The sequence below is a fragment of the Eriocheir sinensis genome, chromosome 43 (genome assembly GCF_024679095.1).
Source record: "Eriocheir sinensis breed Jianghai 21 chromosome 43, ASM2467909v1, whole genome shotgun sequence".
In the NCBI taxonomy this organism is placed as follows: Eukaryota; Metazoa; Arthropoda; class Malacostraca; order Decapoda; family Varunidae; genus Eriocheir; species Eriocheir sinensis.
In genome coordinates this window covers 13,044,779-13,067,807 of record NC_066551.1, presented here as the reverse complement: position 1 = coordinate 13,067,807, position 23,029 = coordinate 13,044,779, and the positions used below count along the sequence as shown (strand labels likewise).

Genomic DNA, 23,029 nt, shown 5'->3' with positions numbered 1-23,029 from the left:
CGAACCTGACTATCACCAACAACAAGAACCCGACGGTCGGAAGGGGGGCCAGGAGGGGTGGGTGAAGGGGGGAGGGGAGAGCGGGAAGGGAGGGGAGGGACCTGCTGTGAAGAACGAGGAGAAATTGTGGAAGAGGTGGAAGGTGGAATGGGGGAGGAGGAGGAGGAAGAGGAAGAAGGAGAAAGGGAGGGTGAGGTGGTGGAGGGAGGAATGGACGAGGAGAGGGAGGAGGAAGAGGGGGAAAGGGAAGGTAAGGGACAGGTGTTGGAGGGAGGGACGAGCGAGGAGGCGGAAGACAAGGAGGAGAAAGAGGGGGAGGAGGAAGAGGAGGGGAGAGGGCGGGAAGAGGGGAGAGGGGGACGGAAGAGGAATTTGAGGCGGAGGAGGAGGAGGGGGAGGAGGAGGAGGAGGAGGAGGAAGGAGGAGTAGGTGAAAGGGAGAGTGAGGTGGGGGAGGGAGGGACGGACGAGGAGAGGGAGGAGGAAGAGGGGGAAGGGGAAGGTGAAGGACAGGTGTGGGAGGGAGGGACGAGCGAAGAGGCGGAGGACAAGGAGGAGGAAGAGGGAGAGGAGGAGGAGGAGGGTGGGCGGGGAGAGGGGAGAGGGGGGACGGAGGAGGAAGGAGGAGGAGGAGGAGGAGGAGGAGGAGGAGGAAGAGGAGGAAGAAGAGGAGAAGGAGGGGTGGGAAGCGGGGAGATCGGAGATGGTCGAGGAGGAGGAGGAGGAGGATGGGAGGGGCTGCTGTGTGGTTGAAGACAATACTAGAGGGGAGGAGGACGAGGAAGAAGAGGAAGAGGAGGGGGAGGAGGACGAGGAAGAAGAGGACGGGGAGGAGGAGGAGGCGGGGCTTGTTGCTGCTGCACTAACCAGTAAGTGTACCTGGGCGGCGAGAGTCGTAACCCTATTCTCTAACTCTATGATCCTCTGATCATCCTTCTGAGTCTTAACGCAGAACCTACAAACGTCCTTGGAAAGAAAGTACTGCTTGGCCATGCGAAGGCCACACTCAGAACAACGCTTGAGGGACGTCATGGTGAAGATATGGGCGAGGCAAGACGGAAACACTTAGGCGCGTTAAGACGATAACAAAGTACGCAGCTGCGGTGAGGTCGTCAGGTCAAAAATGTATCTAGGTAAACTATCCAACAGCTGCGGTGAGGTCGTCAGGTCAAAAATGTGTATCTAGGAAAACAAACCAACAGCTGCGGTGAGGTCGTCAGGTCAAAAATGTGTATCTAGGAAAACAAACCACAGCTGCTGTGAGGTCGCAGTCAGGTCAATTCCCCGGGGAAAAGGGTGTGTCTCGGGTAAAAAGGCGCGGTTATTTCTACCCACCAAGACAAAACATAGGCCAATATTAATATACTGAGAAATCACTTATGTAAAGAAGATAATAACTGTGTTCACTAGGTTTGCGCGGAAAGTGGATTATCTAGTGTTTTGTGTGGACTTAGAAATTAACGTAGCTTGGCGCGCCTGATTCACGTAGTCCTATTATCACAGCACAGTAAAGTATCCTAATAATAGAAGGAGAAGAAAACACAAAAGCAATATAAAAAAAAAAACACAAAAGCAATATAAAACCGTGTAGCACTGGGTTGGCGTGAAAGAATGTTGAATTTAGTGTAGATGTGGGAAGCTTAATACACTTGTCCTAGGAGTAACTGTGGATCACTATCTAACTAAGTAAATACTAAATCAGAACACTTAGCGGTCTGTAGTAGAAGGCAGGGTAATCCTCCTGGTTTTGTAGTCCTCCAGTACAGCAGCAGTTACACAGAAGCACAGAACGCCTCACACCGCGAAAGCAGAGGAAAACAGAGGAAAGAGCGAGTTGGCACCACACAGCAGCGGGGCAAAGTCACGTGTGAACCCAAGGAAGGTCGCGCGCTGACTGTATTCGCACATCATAGCCTTCGAGGTAAAGCTGCACTTGTGGGAGGCTCAACTGGCTGCTGGTCACTTTATGCATTTTCCTCGTATTGCGGCTTGTGTACCTGATGACGTGAACCTGAACACTTGTGTTGGTGTTGTCACCTCTTTGCGGGATGATTTTGTCTTCCGTTTCACAGGTGGCAGGCCACTGGCTCCGGGCTTCAAGCTGTTCACTTCCCCCTTTGACTTCCCTGTGGACGAAGCCCCTGCCCCCTTGCAGATAGAGTTAGTGGAGCTTCAGTGTAATGACGAACTGAAGGCAAAGTACCGTACCGCTTTTCCACTGTCCTTCTTCCGTGAACTCGTCCTCCCTTCTAACAAATTTCCAAATTACATTGAGCATGTAAAACGCATCGTTGCCATGTTTGGCAGCACTTACTGTTGTGAACAACTCTTTTCAAAAATAAAATATAAAAAGTCTCGCATTCACTCCCAGCTAAGTGACCTCCACCTCAATGGCATTCTGCTCTTTTCTACCTCATCAATCGATCCAGACATTGTATCACTTCTCCATGGCAAACAGCACCAACCATCCCACTAATTTGTATATCTCTTGATAAAACTTTGTCACTGATTTGCATGTTTTTCAATAATTTTCTAGTAATCTAGTCACTGGTTTGTCTGATTTTCTACATTTTTTTGTATATTGTCACAAACTGTTTTCTGCAATGATTTGCTTATTTCAATAAATTTATTGTAATCAAGTCACTGGTTTGCCTGCTTTTCTATAAAATTTTTGTACACTGTCACTTTTGGGTTCTCTTTGGCACTCCGGCCCTCGCACTGAAAAGGTTGCCGACCCCTGCTTTAAAGGAATTGCACTGAGCCGGTATCTGTCTGTGCGTGTATGAATGGGCTGAATGGTGTTGTGATTTAGTGTTCTAAGTTGGAGGGAGGGAACAAGGTGAGCATCAGGTGATGGTATAGCAGATTTGTCAAGAGCATGGTCACGAGCCAGGTCAGATTGTTTTATGTATGTCCTGCAATGGGGACAGTTGATACTGGGTAAGTGCCCTCTCATACGTGGTGTAGGAGGTGCCCAGGAACTGTTTGCACGCCAGATTCAATTTTATTTCCACGAGAGAGAGAGAGAGAGAGAGAGAGAGAGAGAGAGAGAGAGAGAGAGAGAGAGAGAGAGAGAGAGAGAGAGAGAGAGAGAGAGAGAGAGAGAGAGAGAGAGAGAGAGAGAGAGAGAGAGAGAGAGAGAGAGAGAGAGAGAGAGAGAGAGAGAGAGAGAGAGAGAGAGAGAGAGAGAGAGAGAGAGAGAGAGAGAGAGAGAGAGAGAGAGAGAGAGAGAGAGAGAGAGAGAGAGAGAGAGAGAGAGAGAAGCAAAACACACACACACACAGGGTTTGTGATACAAGTCTTGTTTGCTTTCTCATTGGTTTCCTTTCTCATCTGCTTATTTCAGTAATGAATTATATGTTGTCCTTTCCCATAAAATTTTGTTTTTCACTTGTTTTTATTGACGTTTTTATCTTTCTTTTTCTTTTGTCTCATTTTTTTTCTATTTCCTCTCCATTTATTTGTCTGCTCTCATTCCCATTCTTATCGTACCCAAATTTGTCTTGCATCCACATCCTCCTGCTCCTTACCTTCCTTTACCATTTCCTGCCTCCTCAGTCCTTCCTTCATTCCCTGCCGTTACATCAGCTCTGTCTCAAATTCATCTTACCTTACACGTTCTCATTCCTACTTCCCCTGATTTCCTCTCCCCACCTGTCCTTTCCTCCTCGCCCGTCCTATCCTCCTTACCGTCACTTTGCTCTCTTCCTGCCGAAGTGTATTGAGGAAAACTATTTATAGCGAAGAATACCTATCCCTTCGATCTTACTTCGAGTCTCGCCGAGTATCGAATCTTATTGGCACGGGCAAAGAAGTGTCACACAAAAGGTCTTGCCTAATGGAGCGGGAGGTGAATACCAAGCGTGGTGGTGGCAGCGGTGGTGCTACTAATTTTGTGGTAGTCGTGGTGGTGGTGGTGAGCCGTGAAGATAAGATTCATGCGAGTCATCGGAGCACGAAATTGGTGTTTACTTGCATAACCACCTTCTCTTGAGGCTTGTTATGGTGTTGTTAGTGGTAGTGTAGGGTTGGAAACTGCTTGGTGTGGGAAAGACGTTGTTGCCATGGAGGGTCTTCGTAATGATGATGATACTGGTGCTGGAAGTGAAGTTTTGTGTGAGAGTAAATTATAATAAGTAGGAGCAACGAAAAAATAGTAGTAGTAGTAGTAATAGTAGTAGAAGTGGTAGTAGTAGTAGCAGTAGTAGTAGTAGTAGTAGTGGTAATAGTGGTAGTAGTAGTAGTAGTGGTAATAGTAGTAGTAGTAGTAGTAGTAGTAGTAGTAGTAGTAGTAGTAAAAGGAGGAGGAGGAGGAGGAGTAGGACTAAGAGGAAGAGGAAGAGGGAGACGAGGAAGAGGAAGAAGGAGACGAGGAAGAGGAAGAGGAGGAGGAGGAGGAGGAGGAGGAGGATAAAAAGAAGAAAGAGAATGAGGAAGAGATGGGGTAGAGGAAATGGAGGAGGAGGACAGTAAATGGGCGGTTTTTTTTTTTTTTTTTCTATTCCACATTGTGCTTCGTAGGGTCTGTCTTTCTCTGCATAGTTTCTCTTTCTTAAGATTTCTGTTTTGCTTGGGAAAGTTACATCAGCTTTGCCTCCTAGATACTTTTGTGCGTTTGAGGCCATCGTCGCTCTTTTCGGTACGTCTTCTTTACCCCACGAGTGTCCAAAAATACCACAGACAGAAAAAAACTTCAGCAAGAAAGTATAAAAAAGGATATATTTACACCCCACCACCACTATCACCACCACCATCACCACCAGCACCAGGGTCATCATCGTCAATACCACCGCCCACTCATCATTATCATCATCAGCATCGCCCTTATCATGCACCAAAACTACTATCACATCAACGCAAGTACATTCACCATCTATTTTACTCCATATCCCTTTTTCTGCCTTCATTATCTTTACCTCCTCTATAGCACCGCCACCACCACGTGTCTTAGCCTTATTTCCTATCCTTGCCAATGCTCCTTTTCCTCCCATCACCACACACTCTCAATGTCTTTCCCTAGCCCTTCAGCAGTCATTCCTCATCCTCATCACTCTCACCTTACCTTCCCTTCTCATCACCAAACATTCTCATCATTTTTCCCACCTTCTCGCACCATAATATCATTCCCTCCTCCCTAACATCTTTTGCTTCCCCTTCAACACTCTACTCCCTATACACATACATCACTACATTGTTTCCCTCCTCCTTGTACCCTCCTTCTCCTCCTCCCTAACACCTGTATCTCCCTCTCCATCCAGGTGTCATGGATCCGAGGGCGGGACCTGAGGATCCTGACGGTGGGGCGCTACACCTACACGACAGATCTTCGCTACGAGGCGCTGCACCAGAACGGAACCAACCAGTGGACTCTGAGGATCCAGTCAGTCCAGCCACGAGACCAGGGAACCTACGAGTGTCAAGTTAGCACCAAGCCCGTCAAGACCTTCACCACCTACCTGAGGGTGCTCGGTGAGTCTGGGGCAGGATGGAGAGGGTTAAAGGAAGGATTGAATGTTGATGTAAAGGTTTGTGAATGGAAGAGTATGTAAAGGAAGGAAGATGGAAGCGAAAGATAACGGAGAAGTGTGTGTATGCTAAAGGAAAAAGATAAAGCTACTTTTCGTGTGAAAGGAAAGAGGAAAAAAGAAAGAAGTGACTGTAAAAAGTTACGAAGAGGGAGTAAGAAAAAAAAAAGGTGGCTGTTAGGGAAGAATGAAAGGGTGTGCATATGGAATAAAGGAATAGAAAGAACGTTTGTATTTTAGTAAAAGGGAAGAGAAACAAGGAGCTACGAAAAGCCATGGAAGGATGTGTGTATTGGTAGAGGAAAGGAAGAAAGCTTTAAACCAAAAATTGGCCCTCGAACATACATACACGTTAAATAATACCATCACGAACAAACGGGCAACAAGCTTCCAATATTCGTGTGCAGTATATTGGTAACACTCGCAGCCGTTGTGATGGTAACGACCGGACGAAGGTACATATAGGTAGCTTGGGCAACGGATGAACACATGGACAGAGGCGATGAGAGGATAGGGTAGGATTGGGCGCAGGAGGAAACTATTTTTGATCGAATTCCATCGTTCACTTTTCGTGGAAAAGACCCACAATCTCCCGTTGTCATGTCATGAAATTGTAAAGCATTCATGTATTCTGCTGTTGCGCTAAACACAAATTGATTTCTTCACATTTAATGCAACCGATAAAATCCTCGTCGACTGACTAATTACTTTACTGTTTCTTTGCTGGTCCCATCCAAAATTTGTGACTGGATCTTGCTTGATGCACATACAGTTATAAGATATCACAGCTTCAGCTTCCGCCAATACAAGTACAGCATCCTCAGCAGCCAACATGTTAATAACTCACAGGCCTGGTGTGGATGCACCCATTGCTTTTCTTGTTACCGCTATGTCAATAATCAAGCTGCTAACATGTTACGATACACCAGCCATATCATTGTTGCCGTCCTATAACCGAGCATGTCAGAAACAGGGTTGCCAGCAAATGGTCAATGACACGTGTGGAAGCACGCAAAAGTGTCAGGGATGGAATAGTGAGAAGGAAGTGAGGGAAGACGAGTGAAAGTGAGGAAAGGAGAGTGATGGGGAAGTCAGCCAGGGTTATACTGAGGCGAAGGAGAGAATGAACGGTTCTGAAGAAAAAAAAAACTTGTAATGAATGAGGAAAAGGGGAGGAGAAAACATGGAAGAGGCAGAGGGAAAGGTGTTTTAGAGCTCAGTTGGTTCCCTTGCTTGCAGGAATAGTGAAAAAGAGTAAAAGACAGAGGAGTAAACGAAAAGTGAAGAAGGAAAATAATAGGAGGAAACAAATAGATTAAAAAGTAGGGAGAAAGATGGAGAAAGGACAGTAAGAGAGCCCGGATGAATGGACTGCAGAAGAGGTTCACTGAGAGAGAGAGAGAGAGAGAGAGAGAGAGAGAGAGAGAGAGAGAGAGAGAGAGAGAGAGAGAGAGAGAGAGAGAGAGAGAGAGAGAGAGAGAGGGAGAGAGAGAGAGAGAGAGAGAGAGAGAGAGAGAGAGAGAGAGAGAGAGAGAGAGAGAGAGAGAGAGAGAGAGAGAGAGAGAGAGAGAGAGAGAGAGAGAGAGAGAGAGAGAGAGAGAGAGAGAGAGAGAGAGAGAGAGAGAGAGAGAGAGAGAGAGAGAGAGAGAGAGAGAGAGAGAGAGAGAGAGAGAGAGAGAGAGAGAGAGAGAGAGAGAGGCGCTGACAGATAAAGAGACAGTGTATCAGAAAAAAGACGGAAAAAATAAGATTGAGAAACATTGAAAAGTACTGAAAGTGTGACTGATCGTGTTATACAGAAAAAAAGGAGAAAAATAGAGTATCAGAATACATAATACATGCAAAGAGCAACACAAAAAAATCACACGCGAATTTCTATGAAAAAAAAAGTAAAACAAACAACGTAACACACACACACACACACACACACACACACACACACACACACACACACACACACACACACACACACACACACACGCACACAAATATATCCCTGAATCAGAAAAACAGACAAGGGCAAAACCTGACCGGAAAAAAGTCAGACACGCAGACATACACAAGTTAACAGAGGCAAGAACAGACAAGAAAAAACAAACAGACAAAGGCAGACGCGCAGGCAGGTAAGACACAGAAACAGACAGGCGCACATGTAGGCAAGAAAAAAAAAAACAGGCAAACACACAGACAGATAAACACACACAAACAGAAACAGGAGTAAACAGGCAGACAGGAGCAGACAGGCAAACACGTAGGTTGACAAAAAGAGACAGGCAGACAAGGGCAAGGACAGACGGGAATAGAACGAAGCACACACTCAGACATACAGAAACAGACAGGCAGACGCACGGACAGACGAGCGCAAACACAAAGCCACAATCGCCGTGAGACGCAGCGTTAATATGGAACTGATAGAAGGAAAAACTGACCCTTTTGATGTGCGAGAACAAAGTAAGAACGAGTATTCCACCGATGTCGCTGAACGTTTTTCACACCCCCATCGTTACACTCGATGGGTCTATGAAAAAAGAATATCTGTATGCTTACTTAATATTTTAGCTGTAACTTATAAATGTCTTTGGGTACGGCCTTCATTTTTTGTACACTTTTAAACCTTACTTATGTTCTTAAGAATGTAAAAAAATACTCCCTAAGGCGCATGTCTTGGAAACTGACTTAACTCACTGCATCTCCACTTCATTAAACATTGTACCTGTGACCTTTTTACACCTGCCGTCGCATGTAATTATAGTAATTTCCACCTTCTGCGTGTGTTTGCTCCCAAGGCGCCGTTAATCTCACTGATAGCATTTAAGAAACATGCGATGAATTTTTTTCAGCATAAAACCTACGCGTGAAATTTGCTAAAGGTCACAAAATTCTTTGACAGGATCAAGAGCAGGCACTTAAATAGGATTAAGGTGGCTCAGCCTGCGTTACAGTGATTGTTAGGGTGCCGAAATCTGTAGATTTGACTCCTAGCATCCTAGTAGAGGTTCATGATATTTGTAGTGAGGTGCAGAGAAACAGGAACACACTCAAAGAGGTGTAAGATTCCGGGAGTGCTCTAAGGAGTGTAGCGGTAATGAAAGGTGTGCGCGGCTTTCAGTAAGCTTATGGAGGTACACTTAAAATTAAATCCACCTGCGCCACTAACGGGCTGCGACCATCCACTAGGACTCTCAAGAGAGCCTACCGGCGCTATAGACAGCATATAAGAAAAAAAAACTTTCAACACAGCAGGTAATAATAAAGAAAGTTAACCACAAGCGGGGGGTGGGGGGTGGGGGGGGGAGTCCCCCGTTGTCAATTCACTTCCAAGCGGGAAACAGCGAAGAACTTTTAGGAAGCAAGGACCCGACAGAGGAAAGCTACTCTCTAAGAGGAGAAACAACGCTGGGTTAGATTTGCAACGTCACTTTTTCCACACACACACACACACACACACACACACACACACACACACACACAAAACACAACTAGAACCATGGCAACACAATGCCAAACATAACGTAGAGTCGTAGACAACCCCAACTCATTACACATAATAATTTTGTCATTTTTATTCGTTCTTGATATGTTGCTGCTGCTCCTATTAGTCTTCGGCTTCATGTAAGTAGCTTAATTTGAAGTCTTCATAATTATCTTTATTCCTTTAACTTCCTTTTTGTCTTGTGTTCAAGGGATTCACTTACTAATTATATGTAGGTAATCATTTTTTCTCATTTATTTTGCGAACTCTTTTTATAATAATGTATCTGATTCCACGCAACATATTGCCTTTTACTTTACGTGACTTAGTTTTTGTCTATATTCAAATATTTAGTTTATTCCTCTTGATTAAAGTAACTTAATTTCCTTTGACTTCACGTAACTCATTCATAGTTATTTTTCACACAACTCAAAATCGTTGCCTTCTGTGTCACGTGACTCACCTTCTACTTGATTCCCCGCAGCTCATTCCTCCTTCCTCTCCCTTCCTCGTGCCGCAGAGCCCCGCGGAGAGATCCTCGGCGCACCGAATCTCTACGTGCAGAAGGGCAGCATGATTAACCTGACGTGTGTGCTGCAGGACCTGCCCGAGCCGCCTCTGTACGTGCGGTGGTACCACAGCAACAACCACTACACCAACAGGGTGAGTTACCGAACAAAGTGGTGTTCCAGGGGTGCAAGATGTGTAGAGGAGAAGAAAGTTGTGTATGGGCGTTAACGGTACTGTGTAGGATTTTTTTTCTACATAGGCAAGAATTTGTTTACCAAGAGAGTGGTGGATGAGTGGAACAGGGTTGGCAGTCATGTTGTGAGTGTCAATACAGTAGTCACATTAAAAAAAACGATTAGATAAATTCATGGATAGTGATGATGGGTGGGGTTAGGCTCACAGGAGCTGCCCTGTATAGATCTACCGGCCTCTTGCAGACTCCTTATGTTCTTATGTCTTGTCTTTTTTACATATATTTTGATATATGTTTTTCATTTTTCCTATGTTTTTCTATCTCAATTCATCTCTATACCTATTACTATACTGCTCACACACAAATCAAGAGCAAATAATACCCCTCAGGTCACGGCAGAAGATATTGTCTCACGCTTGAAACTCTGGAAAGAAAGAGAAGGAGAAAGAGGACAGAGAGCTCACCAACGTTGTCCCTCGTTATTTTCTTAATCACTGGTCGGCTTCAAAAGGCTCGGCGATTCAGACGTAACTGCTGACGCGATAGTTCCGATGCCGCGTCCTGCTGGTGGGGAAGGATAAAGGACTTGTCATTCTTTAAGTGAGTCGCTTGGCGTGGCATTGCGTTGCATTGCACTGCGCTGTGGTGCTCCAATTTTCGTGGCTCGTTACCCATCCCTCTCTTTGCCCCTTGATACACGGTCGGGCTGTGTGTAGGAAGGTGGTGAGTAGCTTGCATTGTTTTGCGGTGGGTTCCTTACGATTTGTTGTGTTGGGTAGGCGTTGTATTACACTGAATAACGTTAACGTGCTCTACGTTATTCCAGCTCTTGCTCCTTGCCCCTTATCCTTACCCTTCCCAATCCTGCCTTGCTGGTGCGCTGTTTTTGTGGAATGCTGAGTTTTTTTATATTTTTTTATTAGTAAAGAGTTATTTGGGGGCTTCTCTCGGTATGGATTTGACTTTGAAGACGATGTGGGTACACTTTTTAAAGTTCTGCCTACGGCGCCGGTAGGTTTTCTTGGTTGGACCTGATGGTCGACCCTAGCCTGTTATGGCGCAGACAAGTGCTTATAGAGGTGCCATCTTGCTTGGCTCATGCTATGCCCTGGAGCTCATCTTTGATCCTCTTTTTAGAGAGAGAATCTAGACTATAGATTCTTTCTCTTTTATTATTATTATTATTATTATTATTATTATTATTATTATTATTATTATTATTATTATTATTATTATTATTATTATTATTATTATTATCATTATAATAATAAAATGTTAATTATGAGACTTAAACATACAAAGACTGCAACTGACTTTAAAAACAAAGCGGTTCATAATAATGAGAAGTTGAAAGGAAGTAAAATTTTATTTTGCAAATCTGTTACGAAAAAGTTAAATAGATTGTGCAAAAATAGAGCAGATATTATTTACCTTCTTAATATACTTCATGATGCAGAACTTACTTACCACCAAAGTGGTACCGATGATGGTTTTAGTTCGTATAACACTGAATTATTCACAGGTGGGCTCAAACTGGTGATTATTTGTGGAGGTACACGCGGTGATCAATGTTGCAACTGTGCACGTGTAGTTAACTCTGAATAATTTGAACATCCTTGCTGATACTCAAGATTCAAGACCAGGTTATCATACATAATCCATAGCTTTGGAAGCCTTAGAATTATGTTCAGTTAAAATGATTTACTACCCTAAAACAAGAAAACGTATCGGCGCTACAGGCAGCAGGTAAAAAAAAAAGTCATCAAAGCAGGCTGAGGTTTCCTCCTTGCACAAACTTTTAAATTTTCTCTACTGACAAAAAGCGGGTACTGCCCCTTTTGAGAATAGGAAATCGGAGTGCGTTCTGTGTGATGGCCCAGCTTTGCCGTGAGACGATGTGACGAGCTCCAAAGTTCTTTCACAGAAAATTAGCTGTTCGAAAAAACTTATCGATTCGTGCCAAGTGACATCCAGCTGCAGACCGACCAGCAATCAGTACTGAAAGGCAGGAATTTTAAATAACTGAAGCAATCGGCAGAAATTAAAGAATCGACAAAAACTTTCGAAGTCTTTCTAAATATTCCAAGCATCTGAGTGGTAGAGTATAGTAATGAAGTGTGCTGAGGCACATAATTTATGGTCCGTCGAATTTATATTATAATAGTCATTTGAATGTTCTTATTGAGCCAGTCTGTCACATAAATAACGGTTTAAAGCGGTCACTATTTGGTGTTGATTTCTCACTGTCGGTCTTACATAAGTCTGATGGCTCTGTTCCCTAAGACCCAGCTGAAAAATACAATATTTTGTCTCCTTCGCTTGATAACAACAATTCATAGGTTACATTGTCCCATACTTGTTTTACTTAACCTAAAATCGAACCAGATCAGAACATTTTTATAGATGGAACTCTGTGTTTGATAGTCGAAGTCGTTTTATCATTCGATGAGACGGAATCAGAATAAAAGAAAGTGTAGGTCCAGCAGTTAATTAGGTGCGCCATTCCTAAAGGTTCTTAATGGACTCTTGAATTAAGGAATATCTGATCTCAATTTATTACATCGGAAAGCGATTTCCTTGAATTTCATTTAAAATGCATAAAGCTTTGATCAGAATAAAAGCAGTGGATGCTATAATAGAGGTGTTGAGTAGGTCAGGTGCACCAAAAAAAAAAAGAAAAAAAAAAAAACCTCGACAAGTCGGTCCCGAGACAGATCACGGCAGTTTTTGTCTCCCCCTGTTAGGCCGGTGACATGTATGATACAAACAATTACATATAGAGCCATCACTTGCAGGATTTCTTGAAACTCCAATAATGTAAGTTATTATGTTTGAAGCACAAACATTTAAACATCTCATGACAGCCTCGTTCAATAAATACAGTATCTTCCCAAAAGCTTGAAATGCTCTTCACAGTAGCAGACATGTCTCATCACTCGTCACTGATTTTCGGCGAATCATAAATGATTGATTAAGCCTAGATATGTTGACCCCTGAGTTCGACAGTAATTAGAGCCGAGAGTTTTAGAACATACAAGCAGGTCATCATCTCTTGTAATTACTCATATTATCTTGTACAAGCCTCTCACATTAGTCTATAAAGCCTTGCAATACTAACGTAGAACAGGACCGCTACGTGCTAACAGAGTCTCTGGTAAATAGTACAGTATAAAAATATAAAAATCAGGATTTAAATAAACATTTATGACTTGAAAAAATAAAGGTGAGTGAATACAGCAAAACCACTTACTGGCATGTAATAAAGACGTGAAATTGTGGATCATATATCGTAATGAGCGAAATCTGCCGAAGTAAACATCCACCTGGAGTAACCGTGACACCAGGCAAAGCATTAACTAAAGTGTGCCCCAGGATTCTAAAGCTTGGGTGTCCAGGCAATAGAGAAAGCTAATAAACCTGTAGTTTCCCATTACCTTGCCCATATTGCGTGGGTTAACGAGTAAGAAAAGTGAGAGAGAGAGAGAGAGAGAGAGAGAGAGAGAGAGAGAGAGAGAGAGAGAGAGAGAGAGAGAGAGAGAGAGAGAGAGAGAGAGAGAGAGAGAGAGAGAGAGAGAGAGAGAGAGAGAGAGAGAGAGAGAGAGAGAGAGAGAGAGAGAGAGAGAGAGAGAGAGAGAGAGAGAGTAAACGAAAGGAGGAAACGAAATAAACCGACAATAAAACAAAAAAAAAAAAAAAATCCATGTGTTACCTACAAATCCAGGACTCAAATCCTACATCCATTGCCTCGTCGGCTAGACGGAGCCCTGCACCCCTCTGACAGGTACAGGATCCTGTCATCAGCTCAGGCGGTGGCTGAATGGATAGCGAGACGGCCCGGCATTCAGGAGGACGCGAGTTCAATCCCCGACCGGTGCCACCAAGCTGGGATTTTTCAGCCGCCGCCGAGTGGCTTAAAACTACCCACATGCTGTCCAGAAGACCACCTATCAACCCGGACTCTAGATTCTAGGATTAAAGTTGAGCTCCGGGAGGGCAGCATGAGCCAATGCAGGATGGCGCCACTATAAAAAAAACACTCGCCTGCGCCAAAACGGGCTGGGCCGACCACCAGGACCCACCGGGAAGAAGCCTTGAACCGACCATCAGGATCCACCGGGAAGAAGCCTACCGGCGCAATAGGCCATGACGTAAAAAAAAAAAAAAAAAAAAAAAAAATTCAGAGGCGCCGCTATCACGTCGGTTCGCCGGGAGGAGACAGTGCAAGGGAATTATAAACCCTTGAAAATGATGCCCCAGCAGAGGTCATGGCCGGAGGAACCCGAGGAATATCTGTGTGCTCACGAAAAAATTCAAACACCTCTTTATAAACAGAGGAGTGTGTGTTCCAGTTAGCATAAACTATACTATAAACAAAAGTAATTTCCGCGTTGCTTCCCCTTTTTCTTCTCCACAGCCAATACGAGTAAGTACTTAAAATATTAGTTACATCATCCACAGTTTTTTCATCCATCTCATCAACACCAAGCAGTCAGCTCATACCTCCTTCCAAGCCTTAGTTGTTGTTCTATTTCTTTCCCATCACGTAACCACTCCACCACTTCACTCACTATCTTACCAGCTTCTCCTCCCCCCCTCGGAACCCCAACACACAATATTCATCTTCTCAGTCCTCTTCTACCCTCCTCTTCCATTCTCATCACCTGCAATGCATCTGCCTTACTAGTTCTTACCTAAAACACCTGTCGACTGCCTAAATTAATCTATAACCTTATTTACGACACACACACACACACACACACACACACACACACACACACACACTAAGTGATCCCTTTTCTCCTTTATCTTCTGCAGAATATCAGCTACAGCAGCAGTCGTGGGGGCGTGTCCATAATCGTCGAGAAGGGCCCCACCACCATCAGTTACCTACTAATTACCTCGGCCCGCGTGGGGGACAACGGCGTGTACAGCTGCGTTGCCTCTAACCTCAACGCCACCTCCGTCACGCTGCATGTCCTCAATGGTAAGGACGTCTTTGGGAGGACCCCTGCCGGCCTCCTCACCTTTGTTGGAGTTTGTCTGTTATGAATTGGTGATAGGGGGTTAGAGGGTAGAGGGGTCCTTGCGTGAGGTGTGCGGAGGCGTTGTGGCCTTTGTGTCTGCCAACTTACTTATCTTTGTTTAGCTGAGTTTGCGTGTTGTAATTAGGTTGCGTGTTTGAGTATGGGTGTAAAGAGGTGTTTGAGTGTTGTGTGTGTGAATGTGATTGGGGGGGGGGGGATGTTGGGAGTTATTGTCAGCAAGGAAAGGAAATGTAAGAAAAATAAATAAGCAGAAATTAAGAATATAAATAAATCAGAGAAAATATATAATTTAGTTAAAAAAAAAAAAGTTAGGAGGAAGGTACAAAGCAGGCAGACAAAAAGCAAGACTGGCCCCATTTTGCTTGTGTGTGTTTGTAAGGGGAGATGCTTATCTATGTACATCTTTCTTATCTGTTAATCCTTATCATTTTTGCATTCTAACTCCATCATTAACTCGCATTCTATTTTGCTGTACTCATTCACATCTCCCCAAGTTTATATACAAAGCTTTCCGTCACAAATTACAACACTTTACATACTTTTTTATCTTTTCACACCACTCGCTCACACACACACACACACTCATGTTACATATGGTCGGTCACTCGGTCTCGCTCTCTTCCATCGCGTTCTCACTTACTCTCTCGCTTCCTGGAATCACTCGCATTCTCGTTAAACATTCACGTGTTCACTCTGAAAGCTTTCAACTCTTTGTTTCACATTCATCGGAGACAATGTTTTCCTCGTGTGATTCTCTGTCAATATCGGTGGTATTGGTGATGGGGAGAGTGGTAGTAGTAGTAGTAGTAGTAGTAGTAGTAGTAGTAGTAGTAGTAGTAAAACCAGAAGGTGTGAGAGGGACACCGGACGGGGGAGAAGCAGCGTTGGGGAGGCGGTGGGGCGGCGATCTCTGTCTCTACCATCGTCAGAGCGGGAGGCAGAGGAGGAGGATTATGAGGAGGAGGAGGAACTAAGGTGTCGTTTCGCTTTCCGCCTTCTTTCCTCACTAGTTTGTGTTCCTCCGTCCCGCTGATATCGTACACCTAATAAATGTTTATGATTTTTTTCCCCCTTTTTTTTGTTCCCATTTTCACTGTCTGATTTTGCATGTGTGTGTGTGTGTGTGTTTGTGTGTGTGTGTGTGTGACAAAATATGGAAACATATGTCGATATGTAACACACTGAATATCGATCAGTGCTTTGCTGTGTTCACAAATTCTACTTGTTGGCATAATAATACGAACTCTGAACTGCGTTGCTTCATTGCTTTATTGTTTCATCCAGTTTGATCCAAATCCGACTCCCTTTATCCAATGATAAATATAATCATAATAATATTATATATTATGAGAGGTGGAAATATATTTCGTATGGATGCAAAGTGCGAACATATTATAGATACCAACTACTTTAGCCTATATGATGAGGGAATCTCGAACGCTATTATAAGATACTATCACTGGGGTTCGCCAGGCGGTTCATACTCTGACGGTACAAAATAAACACTCACAGTGGTGCCACGTCTACCAAAACGCGACAGCCTATGCATCAGCTAACTATTAGTGTTGGTAATTATATATTTTCCTCTCCTTCTTTCTTTTCCTGTGTTCTCCTATTATTTCAGTTATCCAAATATTTATTTCATTATTTTTGTGAGACTCGCCCCATTCCTGTATTCGTGACATAAGTCTCCTCTAGAAAAAAAATCGAGCTCTATGTTATCCCGATAAAATAATAAATACGAATCTATTTCGCTTTGCACTCATGTATTTCATGCATTATACTTATTATAGCATACTTTAGTCTGCGCAATGGCGGTGCTTTTATAATAATATAAACTCATGTATAATAATACATGAAACACCAGACTCTCTCTCTCTCTCTCTCTCTCTCTCTCTCTCTCTCTCTCTCTCTCTCTCTCTCTCTCTCTCTCTCTCTCTCTCTCTGTAGCAGCGCGTGGCCTCGGTGCTCATCTCCGTAACATTGGCCCTTAAGCCTGTGGCGGGAGGGAGCCCATTTCCCCGGGACACAGGGCCAGTGTGATATCCGGTTTACCACACTTTTCCTTTCCTATGTTTCCCCAGGTATTCATCTATCGATCAGCCTCCAAGGAGGATGAAGAGCTGGGTGAGGTGCACGCCGACTGCCCGGCGCGGGATTTGAGCCCGGGCCCGCGGAGTAGAACCCAGGCGCGCTGACCTCTAGACCACGGAGGCATATATATATATATATATATATATATATATATATATATATATATATATATATATATATATATATATATATATATATATATATATATATATATATATATATATATATATATATATATATATATATATATATATATATATATATATATATATATATATATATATATATATATATATATATATATATATATATATATATATATATATATATATATATTTTGCTCATCACTCGTATGACTTTGATATTAAGCAAAACTTCATTTATGTTACATATTTACTTTGTCATCTTCTTGAGCAACAATGAAGATAGAGAATGGAAATATGTAGCTGTGGATGAAAAGTAGTAGTAGTAGTAGTAGTAGTAGTAGTAGAAGTAGTAGTAGTAGTAGTAGTAGTAGTGGTAGGAGGAGGAGGAGGAGGAGGAGGAAGAGACAGATGACGTAGTTTTATTCTCCGTCACTCTCAAGTTATAATAAGATGTGATAATAAGACAAAGTTTTCTTCCATCCTTCAAACTTCCATTCAAGTAGAAGGGAAAAAGTCTCACCATCCATAAATTGTGGTAATAAAAGGGGTCAATTTTTCCCCTCTGAAAAGTAAGCTTAGAGGAAAGTATAATTAAAAGTTAAAGGTAAATCACATAAAAGCTTTCAGGTACACCCGCGCGCGCACACACACACACACACACACTACGCAGAGCAGTGGTTAGCACGCTCGCCTCTCAATTAGAGGTCCTGGGTTCGATTCCCAAATGGAGTGGAGACGGATAGGCAGTCTCCTTTAATCCGTGACCCTGTCCACCCAGCAGTGAATGGGTACCGGTTATCAGCGTGTAAAGTTTCAGCTGTACCAAGGACTCATCACTTGTGAGCTCCATGCAGGCTCATTCAGGAAGGGAGCGCGTGGTCAGACCATGGTGATTTTATCAGCTCTAGATCATTGGTCAGGATCTGAATCAGGTCTGGATTCGCTTTGCAAAAATAGATAGCCCTGAGGCAGATCGAAAGATACTGTCCATATGGCGGTCACCATTTTGATACTTATTTATGCTATTTATCGCCTTTTACTTGCGATTAAGGATCCTGGTAGTGTCAGAGGGCCCGAAACGGTCGGTACTGAGACACAGACATGTGCTAAAAACCGCGATAAATAGGTTAAAAAGTGTGATGGTGAGTGAGAAGGAAGAGGTGTATCGAACACTCGCTGATGCAGTATGAAGTCCATGGTGCAGGTCACATCGTACAAGGCCCCAGTGGTTGTTCACGCATACAGCTGCATAGAGACACAGACAAACCCAGGACTACAGGGACATCGTTCCAAGCACTAACACAAAACTAGCCATGGGTCAGCAGCGGTGCAGCTGAGGAATGATTGACAGTTATATATATATATATATATATATATATATATATATATATATATATATATATATATATATATATATATATATATATATATATATATATATATATATATATATATATATATATATATATATATATATATATATACTACACACGATTCAACTTCTTTCGGTCCATTCATTATTTAGTGTGTGTGTGTGTGTGTGTGTGTGTGTGTGTGTGTGTGTGTGTGTGTGTGTGTTTCTTTACATGTGATAGTCCCTTCCCTTGTGCCTTCTCCCCTCGCTATTGTATTTTTTACTTTTTGTCTATCTTCGGCTCAACTTTCCTCTGTGATGTTTGACGGAAACGGACTAAGGAAACATCACACGAATTTCTGACTCAAAGACACGAGACACTTGTTTTTAATCTATTTATGTATCACCACTTTTTTCTTCCTCTCTCCCTCTTTTCAGTTCCCTTCCCCTCTTTTCCTCCCCAAAGAGTAAGAAAAAAAGTGCTTAAATGGTTACACACACACACACACACACACACACACACACACACACACACACACATCATGTTAACGTTCAAGTACAATTGCTTGTATTTGAATAGAAGTGAAAGTAGATAACGATATCACATATCCAATACGGAATGCAATGTTTATTTTGTGACATCTTGAGTGCGCCTTGATTATTATAAACATTGCATTTTTTTTCATAATAAGGATCCCTATTTGACGTTGAAATACCGTGCATCTGATTTTCTCTCATTATGCTCTAAATATTAATTGTGATTCATTAGCCCACGCTCTCGTTGCACGCTTACCCTTCATTACCTCAGCCTCCACTGGCCACAACGCACATGTTGACTGTGCACGTACTCCAAACTACTTGTTGATTTATCGACCACAGTGCTCCGAATCCGAAGCACAAGGTAAAGTTTTGAGCAGAGTGTTTCATGAGCACGGTTTTATAATATTGTGATGACTGAAATTCATAAATATTAGTAAGAATACTAAGTCTTGAAGTCGGACCTAGTTATAACACACACACAGTGAAGCTGCCAAAAGGAGAACATACGTTGGTGTGGTGCGGCAGCATTTCTAGATTCTTTGCAATACTTACCAAACATGAACACAAAACCACAAAAATACTACTTGACTCTCAAAGCCAAGCCTTTCGAAGTGCCTCAGATATTGTTGTCGACCAAGTCAAGTCAGGAATGACATATGGAATTAACAGTAAGTGATTTGACGTGAAATCTGGAGTTCATTCAGGCAGAAGTGTCGGATTTAAAGGGCGAACTGAAATCACTTCGGAAGTCGGAAGGTGGGAACAGATCTACAATTTACGATTTTTTTTTTACGTCTACGCCTATAGCGCCGGTAGGCTTGCTTGAGGGGCCTGAATGGTGTTCGGCCCCAGGCCGTCATGGCACAGGCAAGTGTTTATAGTGGCGCCATCTTCTCTTTGCTCATGCTGCCCCCCGGAACTCGTTCTTGATTCACTTGGACGGTGTCTTCTAGAGTCCGGGTTGATGGGTGGTCTTCAGGACAGCATGTGGGTAGTTTTAAGCCACTCGGCGGTGACTGAAAAATCCGAGGTGGTAGCGTAGGGATTCGAACTCGCGTCGTCCATCACGTGGTGAATGTGGGCCCAGCACGCTACCACAAAGCCGATATATGTCGAGGAGCTGGAGCAGTGTGTGAATTGTCAGCAAGATTATAGTCATCGAGATAGCCTTCGCATAAAGAGTTAGAAGAAACACCAAATGTTGAAACTTTTGAACAAACTGTTATGCAAACCCTCCTCCAAAATAAGCTTCGATACCATCTGCGAACCTTGAACGAGCCCACAAAGTTCGGCCAGTTGTTCCCTTCTGTCCTCGAGCAATAGTTGTCTGATTCGAAAACTGTGTATAGTGATGAAGCAGTGATTCGGAACGGCAAGAATTTGAAATGGGCGGGAATGTATGTTAATGAAGACCCTTGTCCTGCGTCTCAAGAAATAAGAATATTCCATCTGTAAACTCAAAAGCAAGCAAGATCTAAAGGCGAAATTGCCTTCTTCAAGCATAGCAAACTCATAAAGAGAAAACTAATTTCGTCTCGACGACTTGTGGTATGCAATCTGGTGGTGCTGACGGCTTGGCATTCCCTCTACCTGATGGTGGGGTATCAGTCAGTGCAGAGCTTGTGATGGCTGAGGGACCCGTGGAGTCTGATGGTGCTGCTGCTGCCAGTGAACCCTGGGGGAGTGATCCAATTGCTGATGAGACGCATGCTGCTGCTTGTCGTTCAGTGTGGGCTGCAACTGCTTTTTTTTTTTTTTTTTTTGCGCCAGCCTATTGCTTCCGGTGGCTCCTCCAGGTCTGTCCAAGGTCGGTCGGCTTCTTTCCTCCGGTAGGTCCTGATGGTCAGCCCAGCAGGCGAGTGCGCAGGCGAGCCATCTTGCATTGGCGCCATCTGCCATGCTGCTCATCCATGAGCTCATCTTTGATCCTAGAATCTAGAATCCGGGTTGATGGTGGTCTTCTGTGGGTGGGGGGACAGCACTGCTGGTGCCCGACTCGACCCAAGGTGGTGATGGCGGTGCGGCCAGTGTCAAGGAATCTAATAATGAAAACTGACTACCGCTGCAGATGTCGCTAGTGACACTCCGCAACATACAACAGCAGTCTAAAAGAACTTACCCCGCAACGTAAACCACAGTCCAGCCTTAGACAACGAAGGATGAGGTAAATACCAATTTTGATAGTTGCATTAATTACGGCTTAAACAACGCTTTAAAGCGTCTCTAATACCGAGTTCTTTCAAAAATACCTTTTGCCTCTGTAAACGATCTATATAGCCTCTGCATGATTCTGATGGTTCAAGCATAAGAATGTACTTACAATTTCCAAGGCCTTTCTGCCTTCAAGTCTGGTCTGTACAGTAACTATGACGGACCGTGCCCCAAAGCCTTTTCACACGTGAAGTACTGTATACCAAGTATCCATTCAGTTCTGATGCTATATTTTCGGCAGGTGTGAAGCAATAATCAGACAGATTAACCCAGACTTTTTTCGACTTAATCCTAGTAAATAATCATTTTACATTTGATGTTTATTTCTGAATCAAGATTAGACCCTGATCTTGTTCCAGTACACCAATTACCAGGATATAGCATGCTTAATAAATGCATGTACAGGTGTGGTGGCATAGCTATGTGCAGCTCCTGCGACAATCAAGCAATGTCAAATATTTTTTTTCCATTGATGAGTCTTTCATTGATTGCAAGTGAATGCAGGTAATGAATGTGTGGATACATTTGGAGGATATCCTGTGTCTGTCAATCTCTCTCGCTCTCCAAGCTTTGGTACCATTTTGATTAATATAATTTCAATTGGATATAAGGACAGACCACCTAGTCTGGAGCATAGGGTCTGTGTGGTCTGAATATCTATGTAACTCTCGGTATTCTTCCCCTTTCATTTTCGTATTCTTGTATTCACCTTACACTTGTTCTCAATGTTGGGCGTAGCGGCACTACCAGTAGCGCCGCTATGTAGCGAAGCTACTTTTTTAGTAGTTTAATGAGGAGATTTTCTATTACTCTCTCGGTCCCACACGTCCTCTGCGTGTATCGAATCACACGATAAATTAATCACGAGGAGAGGGTATTCGCCGGCTGCCTGGGACTGAACCCGCGACCAGCGTGACGGGAGAGCCACTCCTTACCGAATCGGCCAGAGGTACCCCCTTCGCTGAATGGGTTATGGGAGGCTCGCTCATCAGGCCGTCGCTGCACTACAGTAGCTGTAGCGGTAGTGCCACTCTTTTTTAGAAAGAGCGGCAAAAACGGTAGCGGCGCTACATATTTAGGTAGGTCTAGTCACTACTCGCTACTTGGGGTGGACCAACTAACTACGTACGTGATGAAAACGCGAATGAAACGTGTACAGTTCAGTGGGCTGAGCCGCGGCCCGTCACTGGAGGTGTGGCTGGCTCTCGTGGATATTCCTGATTACGGCTCACGAAGCCTTGGAAATTGGTAAAAAACTGGGTGAGTCAACCAGCACAGCAGAGGGAGGTGAGTGAATCTTCTAGCCTCACGTACAGGAAGTGTAAAGTGACTTACTCAGTACTCTATCAAGGACGTGGAACGTAACAATATGTATAAAAGAGAATTATGTTTTTGTTCAGTACTTATTGTTCACAAGTAGCGGCAGCGGCAGTAGTAGCGGTAGTGCACCACATTTATAAATGAGTAGCTGTAGCGGTAGTGCCACTACAATTTGACTGAAGTAGTGGTAGCGATAGTGCCACTACTTTTAGCAAGTAGTGCGCACAACACTGCTTGTTCTTGTTTAGCTTTTATTATTTTCTTCACGTGGTTGTAACAGAATGAGTGCTTTCCCTGTTTTCCTGTTTTTTTATTGTCTTCTCGTAATTGTAATTTAAGTTAAAAGTCAGTTTTGTAAATCTCCTTAGTTTCATTTTTTTCCCCACGTGGTAATAATGTTGTCCTTCATTTTTGCTTTTCTTCACTTTCTTTTCACGTAGGCCTAACGAAGTTGTTTTCTCTTCTGCAGGAGAGCATCCAGCGGCCATGCAGACCAACAGGGGGTCTTCTCCTTCCAAAGGCCCTCTACTGTTGATCGCTATTATCGCCAAAATGCTGTGGCATGGACGTCTACAGGGCACTTAGGTAAGTTACCTGTGTACGAGATGGGTGGGGTAAGG

At 43.5% G+C, this 23,029-nt stretch overlaps 1 protein-coding gene across 1 annotated transcript in view; it reads left to right on the top strand.

Annotated features, from left to right (window-relative positions):
- Window positions 1-23,029, top strand: part of LOC127010471 (zwei Ig domain protein zig-8-like) — a 46,013-nt gene that overhangs the window by 12,336 nt on the left and 10,648 nt on the right. Inside the window, exons 2-5 of the mRNA XM_050884681.1 lie at window positions 5,258-5,468; window positions 9,517-9,659; window positions 14,515-14,683; window positions 22,879-22,994. Of these exons, the coding sequence (XP_050740638.1) occupies window positions 5,258-5,468; window positions 9,517-9,659; window positions 14,515-14,683; window positions 22,879-22,994 (639 nt within the window). The remainder of the gene's footprint in view (window positions 1-5,257; window positions 5,469-9,516; window positions 9,660-14,514; window positions 14,684-22,878; window positions 22,995-23,029) is intronic.